Source organism: Drosophila obscura, unplaced genomic scaffold (genome assembly GCF_018151105.1).
Source record: "Drosophila obscura isolate BZ-5 IFL unplaced genomic scaffold, ASM1815110v1 contig_179, whole genome shotgun sequence".
Lineage (NCBI taxonomy): Eukaryota > Metazoa > Arthropoda > Insecta > Diptera > Drosophilidae > Drosophila > Drosophila obscura.
The window spans coordinates 133,559-157,319 of record NW_024542766.1 but is presented as its reverse complement, the minus strand read 5'-3'; the positions used below and the strand labels follow the sequence as shown (position 1 = coordinate 157,319).

At 42.7% G+C, this 23,761-nt stretch overlaps 5 protein-coding genes across 12 annotated transcripts in view; 4 read left to right on the top strand and 1 right to left on the bottom strand.

The window, feature by feature from the left end:
* Positions 1 to 5,872: 5,872 nt before the first annotated feature.
* LOC111074188 lies at positions 5,873 to 8,042 on the top strand. The gene is made up of 2 exons (XM_022366892.2): positions 5,873 to 7,001; positions 7,108 to 8,042. The coding sequence occupies exons 1-2, from the start codon at positions 6,990 to 6,992 to the stop codon at positions 7,984 to 7,986; spliced, it is 891 nt and encodes a 296-aa protein (XP_022222584.2). The 5' UTR covers positions 5,873 to 6,989; the 3' UTR covers positions 7,987 to 8,042.
* A 530-nt stretch (positions 8,043 to 8,572) lies between these two features.
* Positions 8,573 to 11,503, top strand: LOC111074173 (importin subunit alpha). Its single transcript, XM_022366871.2, has 5 exons — positions 8,573 to 8,755; positions 9,067 to 9,214; positions 9,274 to 9,587; positions 9,649 to 10,219; positions 10,280 to 11,503. Exons 2-5 carry the CDS (start codon positions 9,152 to 9,154, stop codon positions 10,898 to 10,900), a joined length of 1,569 nt encoding a protein of 522 aa, XP_022222563.1. The 5' UTR covers positions 8,573 to 8,755; positions 9,067 to 9,151; the 3' UTR covers positions 10,901 to 11,503.
* A 782-nt stretch (positions 11,504 to 12,285) lies between these two features.
* On the top strand, positions 12,286 to 15,543 carry LOC111074175 (serine protease inhibitor 42Dd). 4 transcript variants are annotated; one of them, XM_022366874.2, is made up of 5 exons: positions 12,667 to 12,784; positions 13,834 to 13,974; positions 14,049 to 14,986; positions 15,088 to 15,235; positions 15,316 to 15,543. In XM_022366874.2, exons 3-5 carry the CDS (start codon positions 14,084 to 14,086, stop codon positions 15,438 to 15,440), a joined length of 1,176 nt encoding a protein of 391 aa, XP_022222566.1. In that variant the 5' UTR covers positions 12,667 to 12,784; positions 13,834 to 13,974; positions 14,049 to 14,083; the 3' UTR covers positions 15,441 to 15,543. The 4 variants fall into 4 exon arrangements, with proteins under 4 accessions (XP_022222567.1, XP_022222568.1, XP_022222566.1 ...); XM_022366873.2 differs by having other exon boundaries at positions 13,834 to 13,982; XM_022366875.2 differs by lacking the exons at positions 12,667 to 12,784; positions 13,834 to 13,974 and adding an exon at positions 12,286 to 12,435.
* Positions 15,498 to 23,761, bottom strand: part of LOC111074169 — an 80,021-nt gene continuing 71,757 nt past the window's right edge. For 3 of the 5 annotated variants that reach the window (XM_022366857.2, XM_022366858.2, XM_041592280.1), the window contains 5 exons: positions 20,004 to 21,004; positions 19,756 to 19,888; positions 17,997 to 18,180; positions 17,465 to 17,941; positions 15,498 to 17,341 (listed from right to left, as the gene is read on the bottom strand). In XM_022366857.2, the coding sequence (XP_022222549.2) occupies positions 16,806 to 17,341; positions 17,465 to 17,941; positions 17,997 to 18,180; positions 19,756 to 19,888; positions 20,004 to 21,004 (2,331 nt within the window). In that variant the 3' untranslated portion in view covers positions 15,498 to 16,805. Of the gene's footprint in view, positions 17,342 to 17,464; positions 17,942 to 17,996; positions 18,181 to 19,755; positions 19,889 to 20,003; positions 21,005 to 23,693; positions 23,744 to 23,761 lie in introns of those variants that run through there. The other 2 variants (XM_022366861.2, XM_022366862.2) reach the window with 2 other exon arrangements.
* LOC111074172 overlaps positions 20,457 to 23,761 on the top strand; it is a 48,673-nt gene continuing 45,368 nt past the window's right edge. The window contains exon 1 of the mRNA XM_041592281.1: positions 20,457 to 21,059. The gene's annotated coding sequence lies outside the window, so the exon portion shown is untranslated. The remainder of the gene's footprint in view (positions 21,060 to 23,761) is intronic.

The following is a 23,761-nucleotide window of genomic DNA, read 5'->3' as shown; positions in this document are numbered from 1 at the left end:
AGGGCTCGCCTTAGGCATCCCATATAAATCATATGAATTTATTATGATGATGGCATAAATCATAGAGCTATGCAATATATAAAATTGCACCACTTTATGCTTTTTGCTGGTGTCGTGTCGGTTCGAAGCAGCTTTTGGGTGGGTGGTGGTGAGGGGGGGGGGGGAAGGCTCGGCATTGTTTTCGTTGTTTAAACACCGCAAAATATGCAATTCAAGCGATACCAGTTGACAACTAGAACCAGCACCATAACCAGGACCCTGTCAACGGTTGGTCACTGAACAGAGTGCACCGCTGCGGCGAAATTTTTAGACATTTCTGCACACGTGTTTGTAGTTGTGCTCTTTCTCTCTCTGCTCATACCAGGCTGGGGGTCGGGTTCGTCGGTCGGTGCTAAGCTCAACATCCCAAACATTTTTGCTCCATAGAAATGAATTTCTTTGTTTTTGTGTGCTGGGTTTAAGCTTGGGGGAAGCACTGTGGCCGCTTCCGGAACGGACCCGGCCATTGCAATTTGTTTTTAGTGGCCTCTTTGTATTGTAAGTATTGTTGGAGCTGTTTTAGTTTTTTGGCGGCTGTCACTTTTCATTGCCCTGGCATGTTCATAATTTCCATGTTAATATTGCCCTTGAGTCACAATTCAGCAATGAAATTAGAACGACTGTGCGCCCTGTGGTCCCCGGCAACCCAACAAAAACATGTCCATTGCAATTAGCATATGAGCAACAAACCATACGTGTATGTAGCAGGGGGAGGCGGAGTTAGAGAGTGAGTTTGTGGTGAAATTGTGGTCGTGACCATGCTTGTAATTTATGAAATTTCAGCTTAGGGACTTGTGCAGTCATTCGATGATGAAGGCGGTTAGCGCGAAAGCCGCATTTTTAATTGGATGTATACTTCTGTGGATTAGGATTGAGAGCCACGATGATAAAGTATCTGCCAGGTTGGCCTCGACTGGGACCTGTTCCAATAAACGATTTAAATAATCTTAACTATCCAACAACAACAAAAAAGAAAATAGTAAAAAAAAAATGTGCTCTTTTCCAGTTGAACTAAATATATTGGTTTTGATTAAATGGGAAGCTTTTATTCAATGTGGTTATGTGTACATATATTCTGTATATTATTTAAATTCAAACATATTATGCATATTAATTTTCATTTTCACTTTTCCGAAACCAAACATCAAGCTCCCTACAATTGCAAACTTTTGTGCTCCCAGATGGCACAGCAACAATAAAAGCGGCAGGAACATCCACAACTTTAAACATCCCCATACACTAGCCGAAAACTGGGAAACAATTTCCAAACAAAATATAAATTCTGTAGAGTTCTTGTGGGAGCATTTAAAAAATGTATGCGGTCAGTGACTGCTGTTGCGTTCGCCCCCTTTGTCTCTGCCGTTTCCCCCATTGCTTTTCCTTTTCTCTGCCACACTACTGAGCCTTGGCTCTTTCTCTCTCTTTTCCTCTCTTCCCTTTTGCGCTTTTGCAGCTTAATTTAAAACAGCACAGAAATCAATACACACCTACTCTACTGGATGGGACACTGAGATACTCTGAAAAGTTTCCTTTCTGCTCTTCCGAGTGAGATAAGCGGACGGCGAATTGAGCAAATGCATTTCGTTAGTTATCTTATCATAAACCGCATAGAAAATGTAAATTTTCAATTCCAATCGACTGTCGACGCTGTTTGAACTTCCAAATTGTATTATTTTGTTTTCCAAAAACACGACCATAACTCTTTAAGGTGTCGGAGTCCAAGCTCATGCGTTCAGCATGCCCCTTGGGGCTTGATGCCTTCCTCAAAGTCGCTCGTCAGAGCTTTCGAGACAGCGCGGCAGCTTAAACTATGCAGCAGCAATCTGTGCTAACAACAAACTTGGTCGAGAGTGTGTCTCCGCTTGACTGTGCTGCATATTTAAAGGCGCTTAAGTGCTGGCAAAAAGTGCAACCTGAACTTGAGTGGAAGTGAAAACGGAAGGAGCTTAGTAGAGTGGGGTGGACATGAGGGCACGAGAACAAGACATGCGTCGTCATCTGACACATCATTCATGCTGTTTTTGAGCCCTGATTGTTTTGAGTGTCTGGCATCATCCACACACATGCACACACACTCAGAAAAATACACATACACAACAATAGTTGTAAGAATTGATTGCATTTGTGTCTGCTACCAGGAGTCACCCCCATTCAGACAATGTCGTTGGCATGGTAAGTGCAGAGTCCTCCGACGCCCTTGTTTATGCTTAAAAAGCTCCAGAGCCCTTGCACTTGGATGCTCTGTCACTCGAAAACTCACATTCGTTCGTGTGCTGGGCTGCACCCTTACTGGCGACTTACCCTGCCTACCTCCTTGTTTCGCAAATAGTCAAACAATGGCAGTTTAGGGCCGTCGACGCCTCCGACAATCGTCAAGTGTGACAGATAATCACTGCACTGGCACCAGAAGCGCCACCCGGCACCTTTTGCCGCTTTAAATATTGACTGCTTTGCATATTGATTGGCCTTTGTCTCTGCCCCAAGGATGCCGTTCCTGATGCTCTCCGGTCGGGGCAGCCAACATGCCAGCGACACCTACATCCATCAACTTTTTGACACTTTAACATCGGCAGCAGCATCAGCAGCACACGCGGCAGGCACCATAACAGCATCTGCTTTTGCTCCTGCAGTTCATCCTTGCTCTCGTTCCCTCACTTTATGGCTATGAAAAACACTTTATGCCCTGTTCTGTTGTGCGTTGTGCGTTGACGTTGTTTGACATTGTAGAAATTGCTTTTAATTAAAATATTCCGCGCGGCAAATATCAGCGCATTTCAGCCAGCTCTGATGGTGATGCGGGTGGGACAAACAATATGCGAATGGGTGGGCCCTAGCTCAAGCCCTAGTGTAACGCTTTTTTCTTCGCGGTGTCGCATCCGTTGCTCATATACTCGTTCTTATGTACATTTTTATGTATCTGAATAAGCATAAGTACATATGAGCGTGTACATACGATGTGACTGACATTGTGCGTCTGAAGAGTTTATTAGTTTAATTTGGGATACAGGGTTAATATGGCTTGAATTTCATTTTTAATTGAATTCAGGCATATAACTCCGACATAATCTAACCCTTGAGTTTCCTTTGAGCATTGCTGTTAACTTTTTGCAACTGACATCCCATTGCAATTAGCTCGGGTCTTCCCCTGGCTCATCCCAGTGCAATTTATGTTGATTAGTTTGTATCTTGAAGTCGACTCAAGCTTAATGAAAGATTTTTTCTGGTGTGGGTGCTATATCAGTACGCACTTTGCCCCCTCATAGTATTTTTTCATTCTGGAGCAGCACTAAAATCCGCTTAGCAACTTTATAATTAGCCAGCGTTGGCGTTATAGGCGGCACATTGTACACTCGACTCGTTGTCAATGGGTCACAAAGCCGTCCACTTGGACTGGGTGCTTTTGGAGCTATGGCCATTGATTGCATAATCTTTAAGCTCGGCCAGCGACAGCATACGAAAGGCGCAAGACGAAAGCGGACTGAGACTGAGAACGGAGAAAAAATCAATGGAAATAAATCACTGAAAAGCGTGCGGCAGACTCGTAGTCAATTTTTTTCCTCAACTTAGACAAATGCCACGTCCGTTGACGCCACCCGACTCTCCACTCTAATCGTATCGTTAAATTGATTAATTTCTTTATTTGTGCAACCGATGGAAAATGTGGTCGCCTTGTCCATTTCGTTGGGAGGGGATGGGGACTGCAAAAGGGGTTTGACTTTTGCCTAATGCCATCAAATTTCGAATTACCGAAAGTCCTTGAGATCTTTTAAACGGCTGCGTCTGTTTGATAGAATGCCAATTTGCACAAAAACGTTATTATGGGAGCACCGGACACGGTCTCAAGGCGTCAAACATCCGATCCTCTTAAACAAGATTCGCACGAATTCCACTAAATCCACTAAACAGTAAAAATTTGTTGGTATTTGCCATCTATACTTTCTTCTCTTCTTTATTGTTGTTGTTTTTGATAAATTCACTTCTGAATCCATAACGTCTGCCACGCCCATGCTCCCCAAAGCCTATACCGACCGGCGGCGCATATTTTGATTTCAGTTTCAACGCCAATTTTGATGGATTAATGGAGCTGGGGCGACATTTGTTGTCATTGTCGGCATCTTGGCGTCAAACAAAGGCGTGGTAATGGATAACGACGGCGGGAGGAGTGTGGGCTGGGGCTTGCCAGCGATTTGCTTCGGGTCGTTTGTCTTAGCCAGCGGGCCTGAGGGAGGCAATTATGAAGCTGTCCGCCGTGCGATATGTGTGTACTATATTCATAGAATGCGGAAAGGTGATTATACGCTTGGGGTTCGCGGGGCTCTCTAATTTTGATCGATAATCCAACAGCCTCTACAGTTCCTGCTTGATTGGCCGAAAAGCTGTCCGCTTTCGGTTTTCAACTTAAAGGCGAATGCGAGTGCAAGGAAACTTTTGGACCAAGGACTCGGGACCACCTTGACTGCATTTCCATCCGAATGGCTTGCTCAATGGCCGAACGCACACCCACACTCCTATAAAATGTTTATGTGCGAGTGAGTATTTGTGCACATGCACTGGCATTTGTATTTGTCTGCCACCCCTCACGGCCTTCCAGTTACCTTTCACGCCACTAGCTGTGATTTCGTTTTGCATACTCGTACGTACGTACACCACCATGCTGGCTCATCCTCATCCATTTTGTCCTTCCGGCCAGCACACACCGATGCTATGCTCATTTCGCCAGCGCCAACTAAAAATGCATTTCCTGTCAAGTGTAGAAAGGAAATGATGCGATGCTCTCCGGCTTTAACGTGCAATCAATCATTGCCGTACCTCTTCTTGCCTTATCCTCTTCGTCCCTTCAGCCCTTATCGTTTGCGGTGGCAAAGTCAACGAAGTCGGGTTTATTAAGTCCTGCAAATAGTGTTAAGTATTTGTCAAATGTGAAATGTCAAAGAGCGCTCTCCTGTACTGGCAGGTTCCTGTTTCCTGGTTATCCACACATTTGATTTTAATTGCAATGCTGATAGGCAATTGAGCCCTGTTCCTCTTCCTGTTTCTGTTTCTGTCTCTGCTCCTGCCACTGTCCTCTGTATGACACGGCACCAGTTACTATTGAAGGGCCATTTCCGCTTCTGGCGCGAGAAATTGAACGAACCCATCCCCATCGAGAACTAATGTTTGAACAGTTACAAAAGATATATTTTTTTTATAGTTATTCATATAAGTATTACTGTATCGACAACCATCAAATAATGTTGAGATAATTTGGGGGAATCAGACGGAAAAATATATAAAAGGGGCATATCAGAAAACTTGTAGTTTTCATGTAGGCAATTTTTAAACCAATAGCTATTTAATGAACGCAAATATTGAATCTCTGTTTGCTATATTTTCAGGTTTAAGCATTTGAGTGCCATATATGCATATCTTCTGAATAATTATCTCTCTGTCTGCTGTATTGTATGCCTACGCATCTGGTCTGTGGTACGTGTTCGGACACTGTAATCGGATGTTTATGGCTCACACCAACCTCCGAGACGAATACAAAGGCCCACGGACGTTTCACGCACTTTCAATTTTGTTTGAACAGCAATCGCTGTTATGTACAGCCAGTCGTCAATTTCAGAGGAATATTCCAATAGGCCTCAACATCCTTGAAGTCGCTTAATTACATCGATTCGAACCGCTAAAATGAGTTGACAACTTTTTCCTGGTCTACGGGGAATTTCCAAGAAAACCCTTCAAGGTTCTTTTGTATTAATTAAATCCCCTCTTCCAATGACCCAATGTTTCCGTTCTCGTACATTTTCCCTGATGGAGCAGGATGGCGCAGCTGGTGCTCATTTGTGGGGGCTCTCAGCAGAAACTTTTGTAATTTGGGATTCCTTTCAAACTCTCAAATATGCATTCACACAAAATTTGTAAGCACTTTATGATATGCGTACCCTTTAGTGTCATATTTGACCTCAGAGTGTCCATTGAGGTGTGTCCACAGAAATAAAAGGAGGGCTGTAATTAGTAATCCGCTTTGCTCGGACTTGTGTCTTTAGAGCTTTGTCTAAGGCACTTGAAACAGTTGTTGAGAGACGTATCATACTACCATATCATATGTAAGCGAACTGTAAAGAAACTGTGCCAATGTCTGCTTGGGGGACACCCACCATAAAGTAAACATGAAATGGAACAATAATAAATTTTCTAAAAGGCATGTGTAAAAACGAAAACTAAAAATCATGCCGCAATTGAAGCAAACGCTACTGACATATAAACGGAATCCAAAGTGAAGACAGAGTGACAATTCCCCTATATTTTTGCTCAGGCGTGGCAGCAGGTGGAGAGGTGTGGGGCGCGGTAAGGGCACTTCTGAGGTAACCTGGCAATACGATGTCGGTGAATTTCACGCTCCAATGGCGCGCATGTCTCGAAGAAAAACAAAATGAGTGTCAAGTGCTAAACCCAAACCGTGGTGTAATGTCTGCAGACGCCTGGGGGGCCGTGAAAAGGTGCTGAGTTGACAATGGGAAAGTTAATTGAGTAGTACTCAAATCGCAATTAATTACTCCCTCCCCCCAGTAGGCCTACAAGGAAGCACCAATGAGCTGAACTTGAAATCAAAGCTCGAAACGAAAACGAAACTGATACCGTACTATCTGAATCCAAAATCGATTACCAGTACCAGCGCGAAAAAAAATTTACCGAGACCAGTTTGGCCGACAATTGTCAAATTGTCAACTGACATCACGATATACTTTTGTACCAATTACCGGTTTGGCCCAGCGCAACTTCTTATGGATAATTCTGGGGCAATGCCGCCTCATATAAAGTAACAAGCGACGGGAGTGAACCGCATCATTAAGTCAACGTCGTTCGCATCGCCAAGAGTCTGTGAACTCCATCCTCATTCCCAACAAACACGGATACAAAAGTCCAATATTCGCTTCGACAGTTTTGTGTGGAACGTGTCAGTCAAAATGCAAGCCAAAGTAAGTTGTACTTCAGGAATCGAATGATGTAAGGATGTCGCCTGGTCATTCCATTTCAACAGCTCATGCAGAACGCAGCAATAGCTCAAATCCATTCCAATCATAGGTTCTTACGGTAGTTTCCCTTTTGGCTATCGCCGGTTCCTGCAGTGCAGGATTCGCGGCCACGTACGCTGGATTCCATCCGGCCACATATGCCACTTATCAGGCTCCAACAGCTGTATATCAGCAACCGTATGCCACTCCAGTATACCAACATGTAGCTCCAGTGCTGGCCAAGACCGTCGTGCCGGCGGCGCCTGTGTACACAAAGTCCTATGCCCTTCCAGCTCCATTTGTCAAGGCCGTTGCCAGTGTAAAGCAAGTGGAGGTAGAGTCGGCTCCACGCTACGACTTCTCCTATGGAGTCCAGGACTCCCTGACCGGCGACATCAAGAGCCATCAGGAAACCCGCGACGGAGGCAATGTGGTTGGCTCGTACAGCGTGCTAGATGCTGATGGCTTCAAGCGCACGGTGACCTACACCGCTGACGATATCAACGGATTCAATGCCGTTGTCCAGCGTGAGCCTTTTGTAGCCTCCCGTGCCGCCCCTGTCGTATCTCTGCCTGCTCCCATATACTATCCCCAGCAGACGCAAATCCACCAGCAGCAGCTCTTCGCCCCTCAGCAGGTGGAGGAGCAAGGCGAAGTTGTAGAGGCACCGACACAGCCCGAGGTTGATCCCACTCCTGTGGATTATACTGAAGGAGAGGATCAGCAGCAGCAGCAGCAGCAGCAGCTCCAGCAAGACTACCCGCAGGATCAACAGTTTCCCCCCTACGCCCCTGTTTCGCCAATGCCCGCTGCCGCGGAAAACAACGATGACTCCGATGTTGTGGAGGCGCGCTCTGCTGCTACAGTGGCAAGTGCCAACACCACCTCTACAGTCGCCCCAGCGCCTGTTAATGAGGAAAACAGCGGAAACGAAAAAAAGACGGCCTAGATTGTGACACTCCTGAAATTTGTTGAAAAAATTATTGAAAAATAAATTGGACACGAAAAAAACTCAATAAGAATATTTAATATAATTGTCGTTTAACATTATTTAAAAATCAAATGCGCATGAGCCAGAACCGTTAAGCCTTAATTTTAAATAGTAAGGCGAGATGTCGGCGAGATTTGCAGATTCAGCCAAATCAGCGGAGCTGAATACACACACACACACACACACATGAGGAATGAAATTATGTATTTGCATTTACAAGGAGAGACAAATTGTACAAACAAATATGTATGTTGATTTGTGATCGCTTGTTTTATTTTTGCCTGACTTTATCTTCCAAGACGAACACCCTTTGTTTTGCGATTCGAATCTGGCGGGCAATCGCTAGTTTGCCGATCTCTCTCGTGACGAGTAGTATCGATCAGATTCGATCGGTGAACTGAACGAGCGAACTAGTTCAAAGGCGAACCTATTCAGTCAATTAAACGATACCCAACACTACACAGGGGAAAAATATCAAATCAAAATGATATTTAATATATCGCCTGAAAAAGATCCGATATACTGAACCTAGATTGCTTTTCAAACTAAACGGTAAAGGGCAAAGCAAGCATCGCAATTTTCTGCTCATTCCCCTCATTCAGCAAGTACAAAATTTGTTGTGAGATAAAAAAGAATCGTGTAAAATTGTAAGTGATTTTAACCAAATAATACAAACGCTGAGGAACACACGCTCACACTTGCAACGCGTTTTGCACACACTGTGAAGGTAAGTTGGTCAAAAAAAAGGGACACCTATTCAGTCCTCTTTGTGTACCCGTCCGTCCATCCGCCCATGCGAAGCCTGAGCAAATGGCGGCTGGCTGCAGCTGTTGCTTTGTTGTTGTTTCTTGCCTTGGCCTCTGAAAAGCCGGTCTTTCTGCCTGCGTCTTCGTCTCTGCGCCTCTCCGCCTCTGCGGACGGTCTGCCGGCGTCGTAGCATACGGAAAAAGGAGAAGCAAAGAAGGGGAAAAGAAATCAAAGCAGCCCTTGTCATTTCGTCTTCCTTTTCACACGTCTTTGCAACATCATTTATTTCAGTTCTTCATTCTACACTTGTCATTCGGAGTAACTGGAACAGATCAAATTATTTTAGAACAAATTTTATTGAATCCAAATTTTCGTCATGAGTAAAGCGGATGCAAACACACGCCAGGGCTCGTACAAGTCCAACACAATCAATACACAGGTATGTGTCGCGTCGGTCCATGGCGGGTCGGATTTAACCTCACTTTTTCTAATCTTTAGGACTCTCGCATGCGACGCCATGAGGTTACCATTGAGTTGCGCAAGTCCAAAAAAGAGGATCAGATGTTCAAGCGTCGCAACATTAACGACGAAGACCTCACCTCTCCCCTGAAAGAATTAAATGGCCAGTCGCCGGTGCAGCTGTCGGTGGATGAAATTGTGGCGGCCATGAACAGCGAGGATCAGGAGCGCCAGTTCATGGGTATGCAGTCGGCACGGAAGATGTTAAGTCGCGAGCGCAACCCACCCATTGATCTAATGATTGGCCATGGCATCGTCCCCATATGCATTCGATTTCTTCAAAACACCAGCAAGTAAGTAATAGCAGTAGATTAGTGCATGCGGTGCATTACAGTGACGTGACCCCCACCACAGTACCATGTTGCAGTTTGAGGCAGCCTGGGCTTTGACAAACATTGCCTCGGGAACATCCGACCAGACACGCTGTGTCATCGAGCACAATGCGGTGCCGCATTTCGTTGCCCTGTTGCAGTCAAACTCTATCAATCTTGCTGAGCAGGCCGTATGGGCTTTAGGTAACATAGCCGGCGATGGAGCCGCTGCTCGCGACATTGTAATTCAACATAATGTCATCGATGGCATTTTGCCGCTGATTAACAACGAGACTCCACTTTCATTTTTGCGGAACATTGTCTGGCTGATGTCGAATCTGTGCCGCAACAAGAATCCTTCGCCGCCCTTTGAACAAGTAAAAATATTGCTGCCAGTTCTGTCGCAGCTTTTGCTTAGTCAAGATATTCAGGTTTTGGCAGACGCCTGCTGGGCTTTGTCATATGTCACCGATGATGACAACCACAAGATTCAGGCGGTCGTAGACTCGGATGCAGTTCCTAGGCTAGTAAAACTTTTGCAAATGGATGAGCCCAGCATAATTGTGCCAGCACTGCGCAGTGTGGGCAACATTGTCACCGGCACAGATGTGCAGGTCAGTAATCAATCGAATGGTACTTCTGAATCATTAGCTAATGTAAATTGTTCTTTACAGACTGATGTTGTTATTGCTGCGGGTGGCTTGCCCCGATTGGGTCTGCTGCTGCAACACAACAAGAGCAACATTGTCAAGGAGGCTGCTTGGACTGTAAGTAATATAACAGCAGGTAATCAGAAGCAAATTCAAGCAGTCATTCAAGCTGGCATCTTCCAACAATTACGTAACGTGCTCGAGAAGGGCGATTTCAAGGCTCAAAAAGAGGCCGCATGGGCAGTGACCAACACGACAACATCGGGCACCCCCGAGCAGATTGTGGATCTGATTGAGAAGTTCAAAATATTGAAGCCATTCATTGACTTGCTCGATGCTAAAGATCCACGCACCATCAAAGTTGTGCAGACTGGCTTGTCCAACCTCTTTGCGCTGGCCGAGAAATTGGGCGGCACTGAGAATCTTTGCCTCATGGTCGAAGAGATGGGCGGATTGGATAAACTGGAAACATTGCAACAACACGAGAACGAAGAGGTGTACAAGAAAGCGTACGCAATTATCGATACCTACTTCAGTAATGGTGACGACGAGGCCGAGCAAGAGCTTGCACCCGAGGAAGTAAATGGAGCTCTCGAATTTAATGCAACTCAGCCAAAGGCTCCAGAGGGTGGCTACACATTCTAGGCCAATTTTATCACTTTAACTCAAAAAGTACATATACTATGCAACGTACATATTCCACATCAAACAACATCTTTAAACTTGCGACCGCGCTAGGCTCCACTTAGTGCCCTCTTAGTCATCTTCTAACACAGCACAAAAATCCCCGAAAATCAGAACATACTCAAGCAATTGGAGAGGCATACATGACAGACACAGACATATGTTTTTGCTTACCTATATCATTCTCAAATCAGCATGACCTTCTTTGGGTGATACGTGTGTTTATTTTCCACTGCCACGGATTTACTGAATCTCTGGTGATGCATTTTACAATTACTTCATCTAGGTTTTAAATCGTAAATGCAACCGTTCTACTCAGCTGTGCTGTTAGAGCATTGCCCTGTGCCGATTATATAGGCCGTCTGAATGTGTGCGCCTGAATTTTTATTTGGACCGTTTCAGACATTATTTTAGGTTGTTAGTATTTATTTATGTATACAGATTATGCTTTTCCATCCACCTTCGCGCAGGCATTACAACAATTTATAACCCCTCACCTGTGCCCTCATCCTCGATTCGTAATATTGTATTGTTAGTTGATGAATAAATAATGAGTTGTTTGAATGATTAATTGTATTCTTTGCCCAATTGTTATCCATCCAGAATGTATGTTCATTTCATTTTACCCTAAATTACGCTTTGAATATGTACTGTCTAACAAGTCGATGTTTCTGAGTAATGAAGTTTTGTGCAGTCGACGTTTCTGATTGATGCAGTTTTATATTATAAAATAATAAATAAAATGTATATTAAAAGAAATGACGTGTACATATGTACATGTAGAATTGCCATCGTGTGGTGTGTGTATATATTCCTGATCTACGTCGTCAGATGTCGCCACTCAGACATGTAGTTAAGCTGTAGATATTTTTTAGAAAAAATTACTTAAATTGTCTTGTTTGTTTCGGAGTATGTTCCTTATATGAATGATTCTGTCATCTAATGAAACATCGGAGGGAAATGTAGATTTTTCAAGAACACGGCAGAAAAATGTATAAAGAGATTGCTGTTGAAGTCTAATGCAGAGAATGAAACAAATTCAGAGAGTTTTTATCGTAAGTCTACAGCGTTTGATGCTCCTTAACTATAAGTAAATTATTTTTAATTAATAAATGTTTTCTTTTTTTTAAATTAATTTTAATTATTTGAAATTATGGGTCCTGTGGCGATGGATCAAATGTACACTCCGCACAGTTTTGGACTAACTTCACTGCTTCTTCATCTGCAGCTACAAGCAAGTACAAATACACTGAATTACCCATATACGCGCACATCCACCCCATTCCAGATTAGATAAAATGATTTAACAAGCACTATGGAAACAAAACGAACCGCACAGCTCAATTCAATTCAATTCAATCAAAACAGACGGGAATGAAAGGAGGCAGTATCAAAAGCATCCGCGGCAAGCAGCGGTCCAACACAAAAACCAAACTCGTGAACGGTCGACGGTCGACGCTGATGAACACCCACACCGAATGCAGCGGCAGTCCACAGTAAGTCTTTTTAAATTTAATTCACAGCAAACAAATTATAAAAATAGATTAAAATGTAGCATCGGAAAAGTAGTTGCCGAAAATTTTAAGCTGTATGAAGAAATTGGCCAGAGCTAGAGCTTTTCCCTCAGCATTTCCTAAGTGTCGTCATCGATGAGGCGGGTGTGAGCAGCGCTAGGCAAACTTAATTGGTTCTTTTTGTATTTTTTTTGTTTCCGAGCGCGAGCATTTAGTCGATTTTTGTCCGTAGCTACGTGCGGTCGTGGATCTTTACAGGCACATACTTTATATAATTGTCTGTTTTCTGCTCAGCATTACCTCGAAAGAACTTCTAACAATATTTCTGAAGGTAAACGCGTATTTTAATTAAATTTTTTATTTTAGATTTAATACCACTTCTACTCAAAGTGGTGCATTTGAAATTTCAAAAAGTAATGAAGCAGCTGTGATGCTGTGTTCAGAATTTACTGCTGCTTGAAGTGTTCACAAAAACTATTGTGGTTGATGATGCCACTTCGAGAGCGATTCCATGACCTCGCACGCAGCTTTAGAAATCCCGTGAGGATTTGCCATATGCCACCAGCCATTATCGTTGGATGTGCACTTGCGCTCTATTTTGCAATAGAGACTTAAAATATTCTTAGAAAAAATTATGCTACAAAACAACACATTGGACAAAACCATGATGTAGTTAATTTTGTAAAGAAAGAAAACAAAATTGGCGCACATCCACTTTTACCGATAATATAATATACCCCCTAACTCTTTGAGTACGGGTATAAAAACGTCTAGTATTAGAGGAGCGCTACCTATACAGCGAGAGCAGTGACGTCGTTAGAGTAGGCGGATCCGTCAGTGTCGGGGCGCTTGCGATTTTTAAGCGGAAAACAGTTCGTTTTTATTTTCCATTTGGTGGGGGGTGCCGTTTGTTGATAGGACTATTAAGCGAGCAGAAAGAGTGCGCGTCGCATAGAAATAGCCATGAAATGCAACTCCGGATTGGTTAAGGGATTGGGCCGTAACCGAGGAGAACAGACCAAACCAAAACTCGCGTGCAATTAAAATTCGCCACAAATATATAGCCAAAAAACTGTCAGAAAGTTTTCTACCTCGGCACTTCCGTTTTGTTTACTTGCCGAAAATAGTGCCAAGTTTGGCCTAGAGTGCTCTTGCTTACTATATTTATTTAATCATTTTTTTCTGTATTCAATGTGTTTTAATTTCTTGGTGCCTTGTTAAACTTAAATTTTGTTATTCCGAAAAGCCCTTTAGGGACCACTACCAAAGTTTTGCCTCTTGGAGGTGAATTGAAAAGGAAAATATTGTATCGACTGGCGGTGATACAACTGAACTATGTATGTTGAGGGTTCTATTTTCACGTTCTTTTTAATATTTTAGTTTAACGACCCATGGTTCGATCAACGTTTATGTTACTTGTGTATAAACAACTGCACATGTGTTTCAAATTATGCTGAAGGGGATTCTGATGTTAAGAGTTCTATTTAATAGATAATATGGTGTAAATAGTCATATAAATATGTATGTATGTATGTATATGTATACTTAGATTGGAAGCATGTCAAACGATAAATATATCATATCATTTTTTACAGGATTCTATCGCAAAGGAAGCATATCTGAGACAAATATGAGTGAGCCGCCCAATCCCCCTGTGAACATCGCTCCTCATGAACCAAATCTTGCCGCGGATATATATCACAGCATTTCGTCAACGGCCCCCGATCAGAATGTGGTCATATCGCCTTTGCTCCTGGAAGCCAGTCTAGCACTCCTCTACCTTGGCTCAGATGGAGCCACCGCAGATGAAATCCAGAAGCTATTGCGGCTTAAGCAACGCTTCCCCAGCAATGCCAAAATGGCCAGCTATTACGCTGCGGAACTTGCAAAAGTAACAGGCGATGCGGATACCTACATTGAACTACAGAACCACTTGCTAATGCAGCCGAATTATGGATCCAGTCCTGGAGAGATAGCTGAAGATTTTCAGAAAATTGCTCAAACATATTTTCATGTGACGTCCGAGAGCATCAATATGGAACAGACCGAGAAGCTGCGTCGTCACGTGAGCGAACATATTTTGGCTAGCGTTGGAGGCGGCAACTGGCAATCGACTCTTGTGGAGAGTAGCCAGGCGGCCAAACTGCTGCTCTTGTTGGCGGCGAACCTCCAAAGCAAGTGGTTTCTTCCCTTTAGTGCATACCGTACGGGTCTCTACGAGTTCCATAGCAACGGATGTCCCGACTCTTCGAAATCGGTGGCTATGCTCTTCGACGATGATATGTTTGTTAAGTACGCTGAACTGAGGGAACTTAACGCTCGTGCGATTGAACTGCCTTACGAGCACGCTGAAGAATTGTCCATGTTGTTAATCCTGCCCAATCAACGCGAGGGACTCGCAAAACTGGAAAACCAGTTGCGCGGAATTGATATGTGCGCATTACAGCAGTGTATGCAAATGGAGGGAGTCCAGGTGCTGCTTCCGAAATTCAGTATCGATTTTGAGTGCAGTTTCCGACAGCCGTTGAAACAGGTCAGTAGAATCGGACTTATCTTCTTCGTCTAGTGATGCGACGATAAGTATATACATATGTATGTACCATTATAATATTTCTTAAATATATATATTTATAGATCGGTTTTGAAAAGATATTTTTGGCATCAGCGAACTTTAAACATCTGCATCCCTCCGGAAATCTGCCCGCTGCCGACGTTCTCCAAAAGTTGCGGATTAACCTAAATGAGTCTGGTTCTGGGTCAGAACCACCCAGAGTCGCAGCCGGTATGTATAATATACATATATGTATATTTGATCAAAACCTTAATAGGCAACTTATGTCATCCCCTTTTATTTTTCATCAGAGTATAAACCCATTGTGATCAGCAATTCCTCCCGTCAAAAGTTCTTTCGGGCCGACCATCCATTTTTCTTTGCCATACGCAGTGAGAATGTCACTTACCTGATGGGACACGTGGTAGGGTTTTAAGGCGCTTTGTTGGAAATAACTACAACGGTCGTGCAGATTCGTAGAAGGTAGAATTCAATTAAATCTTTTATTATCTTTTATAAACGTGTAACATACTGCATTTTTATGGGTTTTGTTTATTTCCTGGTGGTAAATAATCCTATTTGGTGATGGTTGTAGTACAATAACAATATTGGAGGTGTGTGGTTAACGGGAAGTATTTTTATAGATCAAGTACTCTTCAGTGATATATTCGGGGATCCAGTTGGGCTCTAAGCTTTTCAGTACGACAAGACACCTGTGATTGCTCGGAAATATGCATATTTGGTATACATGGTATATGTACATCCTTGTCATCATTGAATTGGCATTTTTGTAACGATGGTAACGATGGTTGGGTAAGTCGCTTAAGAATTGTAAAATATAAATATATTTATATTTCCTTCACTGGTTTTTGGAAATTTTGACCACACTTGAGACTACTCCCGAAAGCCTACTAATGCGATGTAAGTTACCAGTATGATTTGAATAACAAAAGCTTTATAGACGACTCGTTTGCTTTACTTAATCCGATTCCTATTTGAAAAGAAAATAGCGGTCTCTTTGGTTTCTCTATAGTTTTTCTAACAAGAGTCTTGAGTTTATTTAAAGATATATCTGTATAATTAATATTGTTGCAGAAATATTCCTGTTATTCTTATTAGTATTACAATTATTGTATATTGTAATTTTGTATATCTTAATTGGGCTTATTTTGTGTTATGACTAGGAAAATTTTAAATGGAATCAAAAACTTTTGCACACTTTAGTGTTCTCGCTCTTTAATTTATCATTTTCATATGGTTATGCCAGTACCCTTTTGTAAATCTAGCTAAAAAGTTACCTTTTGTTTAAATTCTCTCAGTTGGTTTTTATATCCGATTTCTCCTAGTTAACTTTGAAATCTTAATATGAATATAATTATGCTTGATGTCGAAATAACTTTAAATGATATTATTCCAATAATGAGAACTTAGCATACTATATAATTCGCCGACTGAATCTGACAGAGTTCGAACAGAAAAATATTTCTGACTGATATATGTACTTGTATAATGGGGCTAACCTAGGATTCAAATTCAGATGGTTATCATAGTTTTCCCACATGCCATGTGTCAGTTTTTAAACCACTTAAAATATTCAATTAATGTTAGTTAATGCATAAAAACAGAAAATGCAAATGCAAAGCTCTGTGAAATTTTCATCTTTAGGTTTTTCTAGTATAGTATTTACACCTATTTACATCTGATATTCAAAATCGAAGCATCGTAAATGCATCTTAGTGTATTAGAATATGCCAAATAGAATAAATGTTTCAGCTTAAAAGTGCTCACTTTGTTGCTGTTACTATTTCTGTTGATTCAGTTGTGCATCGTCTGTAGGACCTTGTTGGGGAAGCGGTGGCTCTCCTCCCTCCACGTTTTCCAAATTTCCCCTATTCAGTAAATAGTCGAGGTCCATGGTTATGCGATCTAGCGTGGCATCATTGCCACCACTGCCACTACCACATCCTATTCCACCACTTTGAGTAGAAATAGGTATTGCAGCCGTCGTTGTCGCGGTGCTGGTCGAGATCACTGCTGTCACCATTGTGGGGAGCAGAGGGTCGAAGGTCGTCCGTGACGTGGGTTCCAGAATGGTCACTCGCTTCTGTGTCTTGGGGTTTGGTGTAGGCAAGGACATCGAAAGTGTGGCACTGGAAATCCCAGAACCGCTCAAGTTGCCACTTATAGTCGGCGGTGGGGGCATATGATGAGCTGGCAAGCTGAGTATTAGTGAGCTGGGCACAAAATCTACATATGGGTTATGTTGCAGCGGAACATAGTGAGAAGCGGACATAGCCGAAGGCATTATGGCGCTGGTATGAATTCCAATTATGCTATCTGAAAGGAGATTTATAATGGTCATCGTAGAGAAAATCATTTTCAATACACTCCCATTTGCCTTTGTATTTCTACTGCTTCGATTGGGACAAGTAAATTCTGTTTTCGTACAGGTTTACCTACCTGCTGCTACACCTTGAATTATATCCAGTGTCTCGACACCCAGAAAGTCCCCGCATGGTCCCGAACGGAAATGAGTTGGTTGTTGATGCAACGTTCGTCTTCCAAGGCTCCCTGTAAGTCCCCCCATCCCCATGCTCATCGTGTATGCATCGTATGCATTTCCTCCACTAAGTAGTGCGCAGCATCGTGTGTCCGGCGAAGGTGCAACAGTCAGTGGCAGCGTTTGACGGTCACTGAGGAAGGTCTCCGTCGAACTGCCAATTGTAACAGATGCAGTATTTGCTGCCTGGCAACGCGGAACCGTTGAAATGATTGTCGACGGCAATTGCACGGCAGTTCCAGTTACTCCGGACAGCTCCAGTCCCACCTTTGATTGGAGGGGTGGGACGCTTTCTCCAGATGAAGATGTCTGAGCTGCTGCTGCTGACAATGATACCGCACATTCGCTCTCCTTCTCTTTGTCATGGTTAGTGTAGACTGTAAAAGGATTTGGGTTAGGCGTTAAACTAGTGTTCCCATGGCGATAACCTACAGCTTAATGGACTGTTGACGTTAGCCGTTGTAGTGCAGTATTTATCGTCCAGGCTGCTCTTACTCGTGTTGAACTTTGTCTGCTTTAACGAGCTATTCTGACTGCTACCGTTGCTGCTCAGGAACGGTGGCCCCCGCAGTTGGCTTTCAGACCTGATGACAAAACAAAAGAGGATTCCAAAGCCCTGGAAATTAAGGGGATTGAATAATGGTAGTGATTGTTAGTACATATAGTAAAACCTCCATTAATTTTGCGTTGACCCTAATAAAATTCGAATATCAACAATATGGGGCTTATCAAGGCGATTGAGTCATTAAATATTGGAAGCGACTTCAATTAAAGGGAACCTTTCAGAGTGCCCCAACATAACTACCAACATAAAAATCGAAGCAACCGATTACGAAATTATATGTGTGACCAAAAGGCAACCATAAATCGATGGTGAAACATATGGAACTGACCAGTCCACTAGAGCCATTGTTATTCTTTCTCAAGAGTGGAATATATTTAAGACATACACAAAATTCCATGCTGGGATTCTCGACTAGAATTAATTATGAAATTAGCGAAAAAGTCTTTTCTCCGGCTTGTATTGATTTCCCTTCCATGTACCGGAAAGACTCCTGGGCATTGCACAGAGCAGAACTTTTCATGTCTGCTTTAGTCTCTGCTTAAATAATTAAAGAGGAACGCAGACTGAGCATGTCCATGCCCACAATCAAAGTGATTTTGGTGCACATTAATAGCCTAGACCACTAGCATGGAGAGGGTTGTAGACATTGCGGTTTCGATTCAAGAAGGGGCTCGACCTAATTTGTTTGTATTTGAATTTTAATGTGCCGAATGCACTCCACATGCCTACTGATTTGCCGGCTCCCCACATCAAAGTGGGTGCGTGTAATTATGTGATTAGTTTTGCAAGGATACACCTACCCAATGACTTGGCTTGTGTAGATAATTGTTTACTTAATTGGATTGTGAGTTGATTGTATGGCGTGCGTAGAGCGTTAAATGGTTTAATTCAGCTCTGATAGAAAAAGTATATAAGTGCCAGAAAAAGCAGCGGTCTTCTAGCTCCTTTAAAAAATCCAAATACTTTTGCATATGTACTCGTATATTGTATCTTTGCATTATCGCCTGTCCTATCCTTGGAAGTGGCTAAAACGAAATTCTTGTCCGAGTAGAAGTTGGCTCTTGAGAGTCAAGGTGGAAAAGACAAGCGCACTTATTTCATTTGCACAGCAAATCAACGACGAGTGGAATAAAAAGAAAACAATAACAGCTTGAGGACTTGGAAACCAAAGCCAAGTGTCAAAGCCAAGGGCAAAACAAACACAAAAAAAAGGCTTCTTCCGTCACTTTGATCTGGCTGTTAATGCAGTCAGCGCGAGCAGTTGCTGCCGTGCGTGGTTTTTGTCGCACTCTCCCATACTCTCCGTTGTTTTTGCATGCATAATTTCACCGTCACCTGTAAAAGTATGCAGGCTCTACACTTTGATGATATATGCACATTAAATAAGACATGGAACGTAAAAAAGAAACTGGATTTGCATAAAAAAACCCACGGAAAATATGAAGCAGAACCCCCAATAGTTTTAGTATTGGGAGCTTTGCTGCTAGTTTCGAGCAGCAGATACTTAAAATTTGGACTCAAATTGAACTTCTGACATGTAATCCAATCTTATTAGCAGTAGAAGTACGAATATTTGGGTAGTGATCCCTATATGCTCAACGCATGTGTGCAGTTCTCTAGACTTACCAATATTATGCACGATATGCCAAACAGATATCCCCATAAGGTATCCGGTAATGAATTAACATAAACGATGAAGAACCCATCGGTGCATAGCTTAATGAGCAGCAGTCCGCCTGCTCTGTATAATAGGCCAAGTCTGTTAAAATACGGTGATGAAATAGAGGAGGAGAGGGATAGATAGTTCAGACGACAAATATTTTTAAAGTCTTATCGCATTCCGTCTTATCTATATTCTAGTTTTTTTGACTTACCGCCTTTGCAAAGCCAGATTGAATTTATCCAACGGATGCGTATGCACATTGCGATTTTTGTGCCACAACCACAAAAGTTTCTTCATTAAAATGGAAAAGAGCGCAAAGAAGAGGAAAATTAAAAGAAAATCGATGCAAACGAACAGGATGAAGCTCAGAGAAGGCGACAACGGCGTCGACGTCGATGAGAATGCCGCTCCGTTCAGGCCGGAAGTTAAAGCCGCGGCCTGTCCATACCCTGAGGTGGAAGTGGAGGTAGTGCGGCTCCAAGTGGCTGGCATCTGCTGTTGTTGCTGTGGCCAAGTCGAGGCCGCAGCTACTGCGACTGCCATGCTGCTGTCACTGCTAGAGCCACTGCTGTAGCTACTGCTGGCTCTGATTGATGATGTTGACGTGGCCACATCATCTTCCAGCCCAATTGATGATGTCTCAGCTGGAGTGCTCGTTGCATTCCCCAGCAGCGCTTCCGATTCCATCAGTAAATTATCGCCATTGAGGAGCGAATGCGTATAGAAGATACCATCAAACTCCGTTGGCTCAACATCGGACTTGCTGGCAGAGTCATCCGAAGACACAGTAGAGAGAATGTCCAGCCACCAATGGCGGGGCCACTTGCCAATGATGCTGCAGATTAGTGGGGCGGCAACAGCGAAAAGAAGCGGCAGCAACCAGCTAATGCCGATGGCGCCACGTATGCCCGCCGCTCCGCTCTGGTGAGAGGAATCGCTTTTCACTGGCAAAGGCCTGCGATTGTTGCTAGAGTTTGTAGCTACCACCGTAGCCCCCACGGAAGACTGGGTGCGAATTTGGATAATGTTGCTTAAACTCTCGCGCTCGCGGCGTCTTTTGTCCTGCCTGGTGGGCGTCGCCGGCTTGCTGCCAATTTGCAGATACTTCTTGGGCATCAACTCCGTGTGTATGACCAAAGCAACCGCAATCAGCGTTGAGACGCCCAGCAACAACAGCGATGCAAGCGAGCTGCTAATGATTGCGTGCCAGTTCTGCAAAGAGGAAATTATGAGAGAACGTTTATAAGGAAATGGTGTACTTTGACGGGTGAGTTGCAACATCGTAATTTTTAATTAAATATAAGAAGTTATCATCGCGCCGCATCGGCAGCAGTAACAGGCAAAAGACCAGAAAAATAAGTTATTTGGTCGTAAGATTTTTTACAACTCAAACAATGACATCTCGACATACATTTTTTTATTACTTTCGTTCCTGTACCTAAAAGACTCGGCCCTTAAGACGGAACATTAGTTATCAAAAAGTTGTAAACCGTTTTTGGATTATATTTTTGCAGCTCCTTATTTTTCCAACAAATAAGAGTCCGCTAAAGTCATATTCATATACAATCCGCTCTTCTTAAAGGACTCTGTTCTGTTGGAGTATTTTGTCTCCGGCTTTAAGAAGCATATTTTATCTGCCACAGAGGTGACTAGAGCCGATGGAGCTCATAGAGCCGAAGTCGGCTCGGAATTACTATATTGCCTGGTATTGCGATCCTCATAGCATTCAGGGAAAAGGGAAAAAAATTTTGTCGACTTTTTAATTTTCAATTTACAATACGAATGCTTCCACCTCGTCGGTTTACCGCGGAATATTATGAGTTAAGTGCGCTTAAAAGCTTTTGCTTTTCATATGTTCTACTGCAGTGGCACGCCTCGTGCTTCATGGCTCACGCCCCTGCCTTAAGGGAGGGCGCAGCGCACGAGTCGTATACGTAATTTATGTTTTCTTATTTATTTATTGTTTTTTTCGTTTCGTTTAACTGTCGTGCTGAAATTGTATTTTATTTATGCACGCAAATATATACAATAAGTAAAATGAATATTTTAATTGTATTTATTGTGGCATTGAGTGGGCGTGGGCGCGGCATGGTCTGGTCGCTGGGGTTGACGGCTGTCGCCGATGGCAGCATCGCCTCCTTTGCTCTGCAGTGACACGTGTGCCAAACCATAAAATTTGTATGTGTCCACATGCTTGTGCTTTACTTTTTAATAAAGTTGCCTTGCCGGTATGTGCGCGCAATTAATGTACAATAATAATAAGTGCGAGCGCCTCGTGTTATTAAGACAAAGTTTCCCTTTGGCGTTTTTCGGCGCATTGTGCAACATTTCATAGAGCTGTCAGTCTTTTTGACTTAAATCGTTCATTATACCGCTGCATAATAGGAGCGCACATCCTTATATGTATAAATGTATATGTCATACATATATCATACGCTATTCTTAGTGACAACTCAACTTGAATTTTACCTATTTATTTTCCCGTCTAGGCTTCAGCATAGATTTCGTCGTTGCAAGCAGGAATGCTGCACACGTCAGTAGCACAAAGACTTTCTGTATTCAAAGATACCGCCATTCAAAGAACCAAATTCTGCGTAACGCCAAGAACGTCTATATAGAAGCAAACATATCACTCTCCCGTTTGCTACATGGTAGTATTCAAAGGCATCTTTGTCTCTAGAATATGTACTGTCGTTTGCCTTTGTCAGCTTTTTCCAGAATAGGTTGGCGTTGTGAATTCCCGCAACTCCTCGTTTTCATTTTCTATTTCCCTTGCTTAAACCTTTTCACATTGCGTTTTCGTTTCTTTTGCTGGCGTAGTATCTTCGGCTGACTCTGCCTTTGTTGTCCCTTCGTTGTCGCAAACAATGTTTTATTTGTTTTTCATCCACTTATTGAGCCGTTGTTTTGACAGCGGAACTGTTTATTACTAATTCAAAAATGTTATTTCTTGCTAGAGCTTCGCATGTACTGTTTTCGCAGAGCGTTTCACGACCCCAAGGGATTGAGTAGCGCAATTTTATTCGCTTATACTTTTTACGTTTATAATTTAGGTGGTTTTTCGGGTTCTTCGGGGACTTCCACAGATTCTTGCAATGGGTTTTGAGGCTAAGCTCAAAGCTCGTGCTTTGGAATTTTACAATGCATATATTCGTACTCGCATCCCCTTTAACGATATGGTGAAACCGTTTTTCCATTAACATTTCCACCCGCCTCAAACGTTTGGGAATGTGCGTTTATAAATATTAATTTCGATTCTAGTTGGTTCCTCCGGGCAACACACACCCGCTCCTCTGCGCCCATCGTTGAGCATTGTTGACTTTTAATTTCCATCCAAGCAGCTCCACAGCCAACAGGTAAGGGAATTGTTTTCCATGAATTTTCCGTTTGGCTTCCACACAAACTAAATGTAAATTATTTGCTTTACCTCCGCCATATTACTGACTTGGTCAAAGACTTTCCAGACGACAAACTAATTTTTTTTGATTATGATTAAAGCTCCTTCTCTGACCGTGATTATTATTTGAAAAGTCGGCATGAACTCATGCCCGATTGTGTCTGAAAATCGGCTGGTAACTGGCGATATTAAGGATAAGTTCGTACTGAACGGGAAAGACGCAGCAAATAATTATAATTTAAGGGTTTGGTTAGGTAGATAATGCCGATGGGAATTCTTTCTCCTTTAATGGCGAGAAACTCATTTGTATTTCGATTGCCTTGTTCTTTTCTCTTCCACTTCTTGTGCACGCACTGCTCCCTTTTATTTTATGCAACACTTTTTATTATTATACTTTTTTCTCTCCTTTTTTTGTTCTTGGTTTATATTTGGTTTTGGTTTTCGGGTTGCTTTGCTTTCAACTTGGCTTTCCTCCATTTTATTTGTTTATTTATTTTGGGCGTAATTAAATTTCACGCTTTGGTTCCCTATTCCCATTGCAAACACTCGAAAGGCTTTGTTTTAAAGGGTCA

Excerpts from the sequence above, each read along its gene's own strand:
- LOC111074173 (XM_022366871.2), top strand. The coding sequence starts at position 9,152 with ATGAGTAAAGCGGATGCAAACACACGCCAGGGCTCGTACAAGTCCAAC. Across the intron at positions 9,215-9,273 it reads CCAACACAATCAATACACAG|GACTCTCGCATGCGACGCCA; the intron begins GTATGTGTCGCG and ends TCTAATCTTTAG. Across the intron at positions 10,220-10,279 it reads TCACCGGCACAGATGTGCAG|ACTGATGTTGTTATTGCTGC; the intron begins GTCAGTAATCAA and ends TGTTCTTTACAG.
- LOC111074175 (XM_022366875.2), top strand. The coding sequence starts at position 14,084 with ATGAGTGAGCCGCCCAATCCCCCTGTGAACATCGCTCCTCATGAACCA. Across the intron at positions 14,987-15,087 it reads TCCGACAGCCGTTGAAACAG|ATCGGTTTTGAAAAGATATT; the intron begins GTCAGTAGAATC and ends ATATATTTATAG. Across the intron at positions 15,236-15,315 it reads ACCACCCAGAGTCGCAGCCG|AGTATAAACCCATTGTGATC; the intron begins GTATGTATAATA and ends ATTTTTCATCAG.